The sequence below is a fragment of the Phalangium opilio genome, unplaced genomic scaffold (genome assembly GCF_054372755.1).
Source record: "Phalangium opilio isolate 3A_F unplaced genomic scaffold, DU_Popi_V2 ptg000087l_1, whole genome shotgun sequence".
Taxonomy (NCBI): domain Eukaryota; kingdom Metazoa; phylum Arthropoda; class Arachnida; order Opiliones; family Phalangiidae; genus Phalangium; species Phalangium opilio.
In genome coordinates this window covers 723,051-736,710 of record NW_028324192.1, presented here as the reverse complement: position 1 = coordinate 736,710, position 13,660 = coordinate 723,051, and the positions used below count along the sequence as shown (strand labels likewise).

Here is a 13,660-nt window from a genome sequence, read left to right as displayed (position 1 = left end):
TCAATTACAAAATAGAAGCCTCCGCTGCTTGGTCAGAGAAATTAAGTAGAGAAGGCCTAATACCACTTACGTCAAAGGGGTTGAATTCAAACAAGCTGTATTAACTGAAAATGTTAAGACCAAAACTTTGGTGCAAAAAAGGCTTGAAAGGGAAGACGTACAGGAAAAATGGAAGATGTTATGGGGGAAGATGATGATAAGACGGAGATGGAGAAAGCGTTCCACATTATCTGTAATACTTTTGCAAACTGTAGGGGAGTAGCTCTCAGATCATTCAGTCAAAGGAAATACCATGAGCTTAAATGCAAGGATATTGCTGAGCGCAAGGGAACTCGACAAGGAATGAAAAATAATTGCTCAGATAGTGGATTATATGGCGTTTAGTGATAACTCAATACTTGTGATATTTAAAAAAAATTATTGCGCTTTCATACTAAATTTGTACCAGATTTTTAATGAAACTAGGCCCAATGTTCCTGATTTAACCAAAGATTGTTAAAGTTCCTAGTGAAATATCCTAAAATAATTTTTTTTTTATTTTTTATAGGTGTCTTTTGGGTTATTTTTGTAGAGGATTTTAAATTTTGAAGTGTTGCCATTCTTTGGTGCTTTAATTAAGGGCTTCAAAATTTTGAACTTCCTTTCATTATAAACATAGGTCATGAGTTCAGGGTTTTCGTCACAACCAACTACTCGCCGATGTTTACCAAAATGGTGTTCAAGGATCTTGGTTAAACCTTTCCGTTTGTACAAATTTGGCACCCTTATTTAGTAAAAATTTAACAGCTCCAATTATAGAATACACAGTTGTGTGAATGCCTTCCAAGGTGTAACGGAAAAATATATTTAACTCTTTATTTCTAACTAGTTTGATTCAGCTATTCTCCTCATTACAAAAACTATCATAGTTGGCCGGGCACTCGCTAACCTTTCACTATTAGGGGTTGCGAAAATTAATCAAGTTTAAAGAACTGTGAATATCTCAATATCTAGTCAAGCAATCAATGACATGAAAGGTCGCAAGAAAATAGTGGTCAGAATGGCAAACCAAATCCTTTCACTATGGAAGGCAAAGGACGAGCGAGCCTGGTTTTATTGACACGGGAATCTGAGGGGTCGGATATTTAGCGTTTTAGTGTACAAGATCTTGAGATTATTGGATTTTTACACGATTTTGAGAATTTGAAAACGATTTTGGAAGGCTTTTAAGGTACAGAAGTCAGATTTTCTAGACCTTAAAGTGAGGTTTTTAGATTTTCTAGACCTTAAAGTGAGGTTTTTAGATTTTGAGATTTTTCAAGTGAGATTTTAATCGAGATTTTCCAAGAAGTGAAAGGGATTTTGTTAAGTGTCCATTCTCTCATAAAAATAAGGATAAACCTAGGTTTTCTACGCTTTACCCAAAAAAGCTACCCTCTTATTGGTCTTATATGTATGAAAGTTCCTTTAACCGCAAATAGTAGCCTCTCATTGGTCGAGGATTGGAACCCTTTGAATGAACAACCTATAAATACCAGAATTTTCTGTTGCACACTTCATTCTCTTTACTTTGACTCTCCGAGCCAATTTAAATACTGCCAAAAGTGAATAGAAAAATCTATTTATTTTCATACTACTGTGATAAATAGTTAAGAACTGAAAATCGTCTCTTCAATAATGTGAGTATTTTACTTGTTTGTAATTTAAATAAAGTCTAAACTTTAAATTATAAGGAATTTAATTGTTCATCAGCCAACAAAAACTAAATATATATTTTTTTTTAATTTTTGATTTAAGGTTTGTTCGTATCTTCATCGGAGATTTCCTGCTTCCTGCGGAGGTTTCGGGAAATATTAACGTTAGCAGTGTGGGGACGTGGATAAAATATAGCCTCATCTTTGGAGCCATTGGACCAAGAGTGGAAATTTTAATCATATTGGCGTGACCAAGTTTATAGTTAGCTTGCCCGAAGGTCGGCCTTGTGAAGGAGAATTTCACGTAACTAGTGATCCAAATGCTATTCGACCCACTACTATAAGTAATAATTACTTGAAGAATCATAACATGCTCACTAATTTTCTTTAATGACGTTACTAATGGAGTAAGTAATAAATTAACAGGTGAAGAACTCTACCAGCAAGCGCTGAACAAGCCAAAAAAGAGATGCGGCAGCGAGAAACGGCACGAGGCGAAAAGAAGACACAAGCAAGCACCCACTCCGCATGCCACTGTACCGCCTGCAGTCATTTCGCCTGCCAACGTACCGCCAGCACCCACTCCGCATGCAACCGGATCATCTGCAGCCATTTCGCCAGCTAACGGACCACCTGCCGCCATTTCACCTGCCACCGGACCGATAACATCCTCTCAAGCCACCGGACCGACAGCACCCTCTCTAGCCACCAGACCGACAGCACCCTCTTCTTCAGCCACCGGACCGACAGCACGCTCTCCAGCTACCGGACCGACAGCACGCTCTCCAGCTACCGGACCGAATGCACGCTCTCCAGCTACCGGACCGAATGCACCCTATCCAGCTACCGGACCGACAGCACCCTCTCCAGCTACCGGACCGACAGCACCCTCTCCAGCTACCGGACCGACAGCACCCTCTCCAGCTACCGGACCGACAGCACCCTCTCCAGCTACCGGACCGACAGCACCCTCTCCAGCTACCGGACCGACAGCACCCTCTCCAGCTACCGGACCGACAGCACCCTCTCCAGCTACCGGATAGACAGCAACCTCTCCAGCTACCGTACCTCCAGCACCCATTTCGCCTCCCACCGGACCGCCTGCACGTTCTCCAGCTTCCGGAATCTAGGAGGATGGAACTCGTTCCGGGAGGGGAAAATAGCTTGCCAATAGTACAGAAGTCTTACACCCATGCGTGGCAGTGTGAAAAAGTGGGCATACGCTTTAACTGCTGCCTAGTGGACGAAAATCAAATCATATTTCTTGAGTCCCCTACTCCCCCCCGCCCCTTCTCTATGACCCTGAGAAAAAAAATTTGAATTCTAACCGTCCGTCTGCTTCACTCTTCAGTAAGTTCAGTGTTTGGATGTCTTCATTTCGATTCATTAGGATTTAATTATTAAGTAGTATTTAGGTTAAATGATTAAGTAGTATATATTTTCGTGGAAAAAATGAATAATTGTTGCTTTCAAAACTGCAATAGTGACTCTAGATGCCACAAAGATAGAGTGTTTTTCCCTGTACCAAAACCTGGTATAAAGTTTGAAAAATGCATTAAATGGATTAGTGTTATTAACCGCCCCGATATAACGGTTGATAGTCTCAAACCTCATCACCGAGTTTGTGATTTACATTTTGCGAGGACCATCTTTAGAAAATCGACATCCTATTTCATTAAACGCGTCTAACAATTCCACAAGTTCTAATGAAAGTGGGCCATTAATCGAATTTAACTTAAACAAACTTAAGAACAAAAATTACTCGAGAATGGCAAAAGAAGTGAATTGTTTTCGAGAGACGACTCTAATTACAACAAATTCACCGGTAAAAATTTTAAAATCGATGCTTTATTTTGAATGATTGTTTTATTTTCTAATGAAGGAGATTAAGAAGCCAAGTGAAGAAATTGCAATCATAACCAGCAAATCTGAAAATGAGATGGTGATGGTAATAAATTTTAAAAGTAAAAAAAAAAATTGGTTCTTAATAATTTTGAATTTAACAGACATTGAGTCCTCATAACATAACCAACGTTTCCCTTTTAAACGAACATCCTGCACCTCTGTCTCAGGTAAGCAAGGTAAATCATTAAACCTTTTAAAGTAATATTAATAAACTTTAACTAAATTAAAGGCTAAAGTAATTCAAAAACCTGAGCTTCAAACCCCAACCTATTTACAACATTTCTCAGAGGACATGATTGGCGAATTGGTTATTCTTTCAAACCCAGAGGAGTTAAGTCATAAAGTTCTAGCGCATCAACAAGAGAATATGAACACTTTTGAATGGTCGATTTCTCTCGAAGTTGATAAACTCATTTTATCAAAGTGCAGTGAACTTATCCTAACGGTTAGAGTTGAAATTGATAAAACACTGGAGTTCAATGTCTTTATATTTGATAAGAAAATTTATTGGAAACACGAAGTTTACAATATCGAAACCAATAGCATAAAATCGTTTCAAGATCTTTTAAATGTATTAAGTAATTTTGAAAAGAGGTGGAGTGTGTGCTGTGGACTTTCTGATACCAATTTGAAACCATATTTTCATGAGAAACATAAAGTTGCCTATTATTGCAAAGAGTCAAATAGCTTACGCTCTAGAAACTGTGAATTTCTGAAGAGAAAAAGCATTGGTTGGTGCCCTAAATGGGTTTTGGTTAGAGATAATCTTCTTAAACGAGTGCGTAGGAAATCGAGAAAGCTGATAAGCCCTAAAATGACTAATCTTCGTAACTTGAATATGGAGGAAATAAGACGAAATCTAACAGCCCGCAAACTGAAAAACAAAGCCCTTTTTCGAGCAAACAAATTCTTGAAACAAAGGATAAACGGCCTTATACAGAAAGATGGCATCCTTCTAACTTCTGAAGAAGGTATTGATATAAAAAAAATTGATAGAAGACAATCCCTTTGAAACACCATCCAAGTACCAAAGATTTGTTTCTTCAGCAACAATTAAAATTGATGAATTCCAATACAAGCAGACCACAAAAGTGGCACACAGCTATAGTTCACTGGTGTTTGTATTTAAAGAGCAAATCTTCGACAACTTACGAAGCTCTACGTCAAGTTTTTAATTTACCAACCAGAAGGTCACTTTACAATTATTCTAAGAATTTACGAGCTGAAAGTGGATTTCATCCAGAAACACAAAAAGAAATGAAAGACGAGATAAAATTTGACACATTAACTGAACACCAAAAAAATATTTCAATAATGATAGATGAAGTGGCCATAAAAAAGGACTTAATATACAGAGTTACCACTGGCGAAAAAGTTGGTTTAACTAACTCAAATGAAAGTATAAATAAGATTAAAAACTTAACAAAAGAAGTGGAGAATAACAATAACACCGAAGAAACTCCTGAGCTAGCAACTCACATTTTGCAATTTATGATCAGAGGATTAACTACGAGTTTTAAGTACCCTTATGCTTACTTTCTCTGCGACAAAATGAAGTCAGATGAACTCTACAGTATTTTGTGGGAAGCATTGGAAAACTTACAAATGAGTGGATTCAAAGTTCTTACTGTTGTATGCGATAAGGCTGGCATCAATCAGAAGCTTATAAAAATGTGTTGTAATGACGAAGAAAACCCTTCACAAATTTGGTATAAAACCAAGAATCTGTTTTCGAAAGGGGATTACATATACTTTATATCAGACCCTCCGCATTTGATTAAAACTATTCTAAATGGACTGGAAGCAAGCGGGAACTGCAGAAATACACGGCTTCTTAAAAAGAATGGAAAAGATCTGCTGTGGCGTCATGTCGAAGAAGCGTTCAAAAAAGATAGCGAGCTGGAATCAGGATTGAAATTAGCCCCAAAAATTAAATACGATCATATATATCTGAAATCTGAATTCATTTTCAAGAATGAAAGTCAGTTATGCAGCACAGGTATTAAGTAAGACGATGGCAAATGCAATGAAAATACTCATAGGAGAAGAAGCGTCTGAAACAATTACATTTATTGAAATGGTCAACGATTTCTTTGATGTTGTAAATGTCAGAAATTTATCTACTGGAAAACGACACCGCAACTGTTTCCAAGATCCTTTTAGAAGTTTAAACGATTGGCGTTTTAAAGTAATATCCTCGTGTGAAATTTAAACTTGAAAGGATATGGACATTATTATATTTTTTTATTTTAATTCTAGTGGCTTAAAGAAACCTTTCTGGTATATTTTGATGATTGGGAAGCAGAAGTGGACAACCAAGATGCGCCTAAAGGTTTTGATAAAACCAAAATGCTCTTGAACCGTGACACTAGAGATGGCATAACTATTACAGGTAATGAAATTCTAATAATAAGCAACTTAATTTGAAAACTGTTCAACAATGTAGATTTGTAAAACTGATTAAAACTATTTCTTTATTTAGTTAATTCAATTATCGAAGCAACGCAAAGCCTATTAAAACAGGGAGCAGATTTTGTTTTAACTGAAAAGATTAACCAAGATCCATTGGAGAGATATTTTGGTAAACAAAGAGCAGCATCGGGGTGCAACGATAATCCAACAAAACATACCAAATATTAAATGCATGGGAAAGACCTTGCCCTATGTTAATAATGGCAATATTTCCGCCAAATCCAAAAAGGTTAATCGACTTAGAAGGCTCATGATTGAAAATGACAAGGGATATTGAATTAAAACAGGAAATTAATTTCAAAAAGTAACGCTTTAATGTCTCACTGATTTTAAAAACGCAAAAAACATTGTAGGAACATTTCAAATTAATTGCTTTTTAATAAAAAGTTTTTATCACTAAGAAGTTTAGTATCACAATGTTACAAAGAGTTATTTTAAAATTCTCATAACGTTAACTATTGTATTTGGCAGCACTAGCAACGACATCTTTAAAAATATTGCTTTTTTCCCTGGAAAGCTCCATATCGCATTTGAAAACCTTAAGAACTTGTTTATCACAAATTTAACCAGATCACATATAAAAACCTCAACGTATAAAGGTCAATATTAACTAGCTAGGAAGCCTTTAAGCCGTTTTTCAACTCTAGGAACTTTAATTTTATTTTCCTTTGGCACATTCTTGCAATTAGTGCAGGGTTTCTGACTTTTCATTTCTTTCCGCAGGCTAGCGGATTTAAGAGAAGCTCTTTTTTGAATTTATACATTGGTTTTGAGTTTGCCCACGAACCCTTTGCCCATGCAATTTAAAAATATTCGACACGCTTGCTTCTTAGCTGCTTGTGACATACTACCATCCCCTTAAAGCTCTAACCATTGATTTTCTATAAAATCATTTTTTTTTTCAAATTTTCCATAGCTTTTTCTTCTCTATCATGGATGGCAATATTAGATTCTTTACAGTAATCTTTTGAGAAAACATTAATCTTGAATACAAAATCAAAAGCTTTTTGTTTTAATCTTATTAAACCTCCATAACTTAACTCTTCTGTCCATTTAGAATAGTCATTAGTTAAATCAGTTACTAAACTAACCGAATTTTTCACGAATAAACGAGCAGCATAACCATACTCCAAAATAAGTTCATGAGTAATGTAACCTCCAATATGATGAACTACATTTTCCTCCTTCTCGAGAGATTCTTTTATTGTCATCAATGGATATGGACGGACTAGTTTCGCCTTTTTTGGTAATACAGAAGATTGAATTTCAACTTTCTTAATCAAACCCTCGTTTAAAAATCTTCTGTTGAAGCACTGAAGAAACATCAATTTTTCATCTTCAGCCAGTGACAAAAATTCCAATTTAGCGAATAAGGACAACATATAAATAAGTGTTATTTATGAAGCAGTGAATTAGATTACCTTAAAATCTTTAAAAACTTCTTGCATGTCATCAATAAAGTTCTGATTAGCCATTAATTTAAACATGAAGACCATGAAGGATGCCCTATCATTAACTTTGCTTAGGTTCAAATACGAATAAATTTTTTCCGTAAAAATTACTCTCTCCGGAAAATTGGTGATTTCATATATGCATGTCTTTGAAAATTAAATACTTTAAACATATTAGACTAATTTCCCAAGTAAATTTATCTGCTAGACCTAATACATGTATTTCCCCAACTTACTTCAAATTCTTTGGACTTGTAATCTGTCACAATGTTTTTCATTGCCTCCAGGCTACTTTTCAAAATTTTATCCTTGTTTTCTTTAAAATACGATGTTTCTAATAGTGCTTGACTAGAATTATCTTGAGATTTCCTTTTAATTTTGCTTCCACTTTGACTTTGGACCATTACGTTAGGCCCAGGCCCATCTTTGAATTAATTTCGTAAATGCATATTATTTTCAATCAATTAAACAGAATTTAAAGTTTGCAATATTTACCTTTCGACGTCGTTATCCCTTTAGAATCTTTAGATAACTTTGAATATCGATGGTCGTGATTAATTATTTCTAGCAAACAATTACTCTCCGACCCCGACTGGGCCGACATTGCGTAAATTAAAGATCCGAAGGAAGTCCGAACTAGCAGAAAATGTTTATCCAAAAAAAAAACAATCCTTGGAAATAACTAACAAAGCGCTCGATAGGTGGTGCCACTATCTTATGCCGACCTTTTTACACTGCCAATCATGGCGCACCCGCTTAGCTCTCTTTTCCTCTCCCGGAACGAGTTCCATCCTCCTAGGTACGGTCAACCTTTTTCCGAGAAAAATGAAACATCTACCAAGTAACCCGCCGAAACGGAGCGATCATTATTGGACGAAAATTGCAGAGACTTCTGAAAATTTTATTCTACTGAATAACGGGCTAGACGATAGAATTATTGCATTTGCTACCGACGATTTCTTCAAGAGAGGCCTACAGTTTTCATGGATAGGACTCATTTTGCTTGTCCCAAGCAGTTTGATCAAGTTTGCATTCTTCACGCACCGTATAACGGAAGTATGTTTCCAATAAAATATGCCTTGATTCCTGGGCATTCTTTTGCAGTGCACTGTCGATTACTTCGCCTAATTCAAAACGCTGCTAGTGACCGTGGTTTAAGGATTTCACCGCAGACCTTCCAAATTGATTGCGAATCCGCTTGGATATCAGCTTTGAAGGATTTATTTCCTTACTATTGCCAGTCCATATGGCGTGCTGCAAACACCAAAGGATTATCAACTCTTTACAGCACCAACGAAGACGTGCGAAAGATGATAAGACGTATAATGGCACTGGCTTTGGTTCCTGTCGAGACCCATTCTGAGGTCTGGCTAGCCATAGAGGAGCAATTTCCAACCGGCAATGAGAATGTTACCAATTTTCTCGACTAATTCGTGCAAACTTGGTGTGAAAATTCCCTTTATCCGCATGAAATGTGGAACCATTTTGCACACTTAAGAGTACCGTACTAACAATCATTTGAAGGGTTTTCACAATAAGTTGAATCTTTGTTTAATTTTATTCAGAACATAATGAGCTTGCAAATTGAATATCGTAACCTTAAAATCGATAGGGATGTTGGCAAGAAAGAAAAAATAAATACCTTAAAATGAATCAAAGATACTTAGATTCGGTTGCATTTTACTCTAAAAGTTTAGAAAAGCAAAATTCTAACAAAACTGATTCCGCTATAAAATTACTCGATTCTGTTGCTGTGAACTTGTATTAAAATAAAATTTTAGAATCAACAATATGTTTATTTACCTTGATATAAATATAAATCTCTCGTTTTAAGTATCATTTTAAAGTAACATTAAAGAAAATGTTACGGTTTACGGCTTAATTTAGCTTTCCCTTAAATTTACATAAGCCTTTAAAACCGATTCCACGGTTAACTCATTGCTACTTCGTTTTTATCGGAGATTGCTAGGCAGTGTACACCAACGTTAAGTGCAGCCATTCATGGCTATCTCCACTTTTCGTAAACCGCCCAAGGTGCGGGATTTCGGTCCAATGGGACCTCACTTCTTTGGTTTCTCGGTTGAATGGGATTTCCATCCAATGCGAAGGAATCGTTTTATAAGGTGTAACCACGATTGCGATATTTATAAAGTCGCCCCACGTGGCCATAAAAGCCTTGGCTAATACTAAGAATAACTACTCAGTTCCTTAGGTTCAATCATACTTTTATTAACTAACTAAATCATAAATAAATTATAACTAAATGCCGACTTGCATTATACACTTAAAGAACTTAACATAATTACAGATAATAAGGATGAAGTCCAATCCTAGGGCAAAGCCCTTCACTCGAGCGACTACTACATCTTAGTAGTAAAGGAGAACTGACTTTATGTCATAAGCAGACGATGCTTATATAGTACGGGGAAAGGTCAGAGGTAACTCGGTGTGTTAATCCTCTATGTAACCGTACACCCCTGGAGTAGAAACCCAGGAGGTCCCTTGATTATTACGGGAGGTTACAAAGGGTATTAAGTTTGTTTCGGTAATTATTATATCGAATTTTTAAATCCGTGTTTAGTGGCTCTTTTAGTAGATTTTTCCTAAGTTTGACTCTCGTATCAATACTTTTTATTAAACCGATTGTTACTAATGGATTTCGAGGTTTTTTTTCTTGTAACCTCACTATGATTATTTATGATTTCGATATTTTGTTTATATGGTTTTTTGCTAAGTTTATGTAAAAATTTAAGTGTTCTGTTAATTTTGTACAAGCCTTATTTTCATCTTCTTCATTAAGAATGTTCAACCAATTCTCAAGGGATAATAAATAATCAAGTTTTTGAATATTAGTGGGAGGATCTATTGAGTTTGGAGTTTTAACGGCTTGGGGTATTTGTAGTTAAGAAAAGCCGACAATAATTGGCTTATGATCAGTAGTTGCAGTGTTTACTATATATGAACATGTTGATAATCGTGCGTGGGAATTAAGTTTAAAAGAAATATGGTCAATACACGATGTATTAGATTCTGTGGTTCTTGTTGAGTCATTTATTAAACTTGTAAATTGATTGGACGCAAGAATATTGACGTGTTCATCTGAGAAGCTATTAGTATTATTAGTATAAATTACGCCACTGATATAAGCTGATAAAACACGCATCAGCGCCTGAATCTAGTCAAGTCGCGAAATTCCAATGCGAATACACGGCCTCCAAGGGGCTTTACTTTCTTTGCGCGGCGGGAAGACGATCCCCTTTTGGTCTTCCCGCTTCCCAAGGTTAGTATACAAAATCGCTATATAAGTTCAGCTAGCTAGCTAATTGGACCAAGTCATCTTGCGACTTATTGCCACTTATCTAACGCCTTTACAATGCATAGAGGGGTGGTGGCTAGCCCCTATGCCACAACTAACCGACAGCGCCCTATACTTACTATTACCGTTAACCTCTGCAAGTTTTGATGGAAAGGTTAGCTGATTCCGGGCAAATTTTCACCAAGTTTTTAAGCCATGCTATTGGTCGTCTTAAATGACGTCAGAGAAAGACCCGAGGCATTTGGAAGCAAACGATATTCCATTTTGGCGGCCGTAAAGGGTATAGTCCCATTGGACCGAAACCGCATTTTGGTTTTTTATGGAGGATATATTTAAATTTCCATCCCAATGGCGGGTTTATGCTGAATGGGAATTTATTTGAAAGAATTAGTTGATTAAATGTGTGAGAGGATTTCGAATCACCGCAGCAACATGGTAGAATATCAGGCTTTTAATTCAGAGGCTCGGGTTGAAACCCAGAGAAAGAAATTGTAAGTTTGGTTAGGTTAGTTTTGGTTAGGTCAGGTTCGGTTAGGTTAGGTTATTATCCTATTAATTAGCTGCCACCTTTTCCAAAAAATTCTCCTACTAATTAGCTGCAACCTTTTCGAAAATATTCTCCTAATAGTAAGCTGCCACCTTTTCCAAAATATTCTCCTAACAGTTAGCTGATACCTTTTCCAAAACAATGATTCCAATAATTCGTTGTCACATTTTCCAAAATATTCTCCTATTTATTAGTTGCCTCCTTTTCCAAAATATTCTCCTATTAAGTAGCTGCCACCTTTTCCAAAATATTCTCCTACTAATTAGCTGCAACCTTTTCCAAAATATTCTCCTAATAGTTAGCTGCCACCTTTTCCTAAACATACTCCTACTAATTATAGCTGCTACCTTTTCCAAAATATTCTCCTAATAGTTAGCTGCAACCTTTTCCAAAACAATGGTTCCAATAATTCGTTGACACCTTTTCCAAAATATTCCCCTATTAATTAGTTGCCACCTTTTCCTAAATATTCTCCTATTAAATAGCTGCCACCTTTTCCAAAATATTCTCCTAATAGTTAGCTGCCACCTTTTCCAAAATATTGTCCTAATAGTTAGCTGCCACCTTTTCCTAAACATTCTCCTACTAATTAGCTGCTACCTTTTCCAAAATATTCTCCTAATAGTTAGCTGGCACCTTTTCCAAAACAATGTTCCAATAATTCGTTGCCACCTTTTCCAAAATATTCTGCTATTAATTAGTTGCCACCTTTTCCAAAATATTCTATTAATTAGTTGCCACCTTTTCGAAAATATTCTATTAATTAGTTGGCACCTTTTCCAAAATATTCTCCTAATAGTTACCTGCCACCTTTTCCAAAATATTCTGCTAATAGTTAGCTGCCACCTTTTCCAAAATATTCTCCTAATAGTTAGCTGCCACCTTTTCCAAAATATTCTCCAATTAGCTGCCACCTTTTCCAAAATATTCTCCAATTAGCTGCCACCTTTTCCAAAACATTCTCCTACTAATTAACTGCCACCTTTTCCAAAACATTCTCCTAATAGTTAGCTGCCACCTTTTCCAAAATATTCTCCTATTAATTAGTTGCCACCTTTTCCAAAATATTCTCCTATTAATTAGCTGACACCTTTTCCAAAACATTCTCCTATTAATTAGCTGCCACCTTTTCCAAAATATTCTCCTACCAATTAGCTGCCACCTTTTCCTAATCATTCCCCTACTAATTAGCTGCCACCCTTTCCAAAATATTCTCTTATAGTTAGCTGCCACCTTTTCCAAAATATTCTCCTAATAATTAGCTGCCACCTTTTCCAAAATATTCTCCTAATAGTTAGCTGCCACCTTTTCCAAAACATTCTCCTAATAGTTAGCTGCCACCTTTTCCAAAATATTCTCCTATTAATTAGTTGCCACCTTTTCCAAAATATTCTCCTATTAATTAGCTGCCACCTTTTCCAAAACATTCTCCTATTAATTAGTTGCCACCTTTTCCAAAACATTCTCCTACTAATTAGCTGCCACTCTTTCCAAAATATTCTCCTATAGTTAGCTGCCACCTTTTTCAAAATATTCTCCTAATAGTGAGCCGCCACCTTTTCCAAAATATTCTCATAATAGTTAGCTGCCACCTTTTCCAAAACAATGTTTCCAATAATTCGTTGCCACATTTTCCAAAATATTCAGCTATTAATTAGCTGCCACCTTTTCCAAAATATTCTCCTATTAATTAGCTGCCACCTTTTCCAAAATATTCTATTAATTAGCTGCCACCTTTTACAAAATATTCTCCTAATAGTTAGGTGCCACCTTTTCCAAAATATTCTCCTAATAGTTAGCTGCCACCTTTTCCAAAATATTCTCCTATTAATTAGCTGCCACCTTTTCCAAAACATTCTACTACTAATTAGCTGCCACCTTTTCCTAAACATTCGCCTACTAATTAGCTGCCACCTTTTCCAAAATATTCTCCTAATAGTTAGCTGCCACCTTTTCCAAAACAATGGTTCCAATAATTCGTTGCCACCTTTTCCAAAACAATGGTTCCAATAATTCGTTGCCACCTTTTCCAAAACAATGGTTCCAATAATTCGTTGCCACCTTTTCCTAAATATTCTCCTATTAATTAGCTGCCACCTTTTCCAAAATATTCTCCTAATAGTTAGCTGCCACCTTTTCCTAAACATTCTCCTACTAATTAGCTGCCACCTTTTCCAAAATATTGTCCTAATAGTTAGCTGCCACCTTTTCCTAAACATTCTCCTACTAATTAGCTGCCACCATTTCCAAAATATTCTCCTAATAGTTAGCTGCCACCTTTTCCAAAACAATGCAA

General features: G+C 36.2%; 3 protein-coding genes across 4 annotated transcripts; 2 read left to right on the top strand and 1 right to left on the bottom strand.

The window, feature by feature from the left end:
• Positions 1-1,875: 1,875 nt before the first annotated feature.
• LOC149649707 (uncharacterized) lies at positions 1,876-2,727 on the top strand (the record flags this gene model as incomplete). Its single annotated transcript, XM_089849194.1, has 2 exons — positions 1,876-2,017; positions 2,100-2,727. Coding segments are annotated over 2 exons (759 nt in total), but the record flags the coding sequence as incomplete, so codon positions are not given.
• Positions 2,728-3,387: 660 nt separating this feature from the next.
• On the top strand, positions 3,388-4,590 carry LOC149649706 (uncharacterized). 2 transcript variants are annotated; one of them, XM_089849265.1, is made up of 4 exons: positions 3,388-3,498; positions 3,556-3,615; positions 3,680-3,745; positions 3,808-4,590. In XM_089849265.1, the coding sequence occupies exons 1-4, from the start codon at positions 3,442-3,444 to the stop codon at positions 4,588-4,590; spliced, it is 966 nt and encodes a 321-aa protein (XP_089705391.1). In that variant the 5' UTR covers positions 3,388-3,441. The 2 variants fall into 2 exon arrangements, with proteins under 2 accessions (XP_089705391.1, XP_089705390.1); XM_089849264.1 differs by having other exon boundaries at positions 3,556-3,621.
• Positions 4,591-6,931: 2,341 nt separating this feature from the next.
• Positions 6,932-8,216, bottom strand: LOC149649705 (uncharacterized). The gene is made up of 5 exons (XM_089849193.1): positions 7,997-8,216; positions 7,738-7,925; positions 7,472-7,648; positions 7,142-7,363; positions 6,932-7,033 (listed from the first exon to the last, which is right to left on the bottom strand). Exons 1-5 carry the CDS (start codon positions 8,103-8,105, stop codon positions 6,932-6,934), a joined length of 798 nt encoding a protein of 265 aa, XP_089705319.1. The 5' UTR covers positions 8,106-8,216.
• Positions 8,217-13,660: the final 5,444 nt, after the last annotated feature.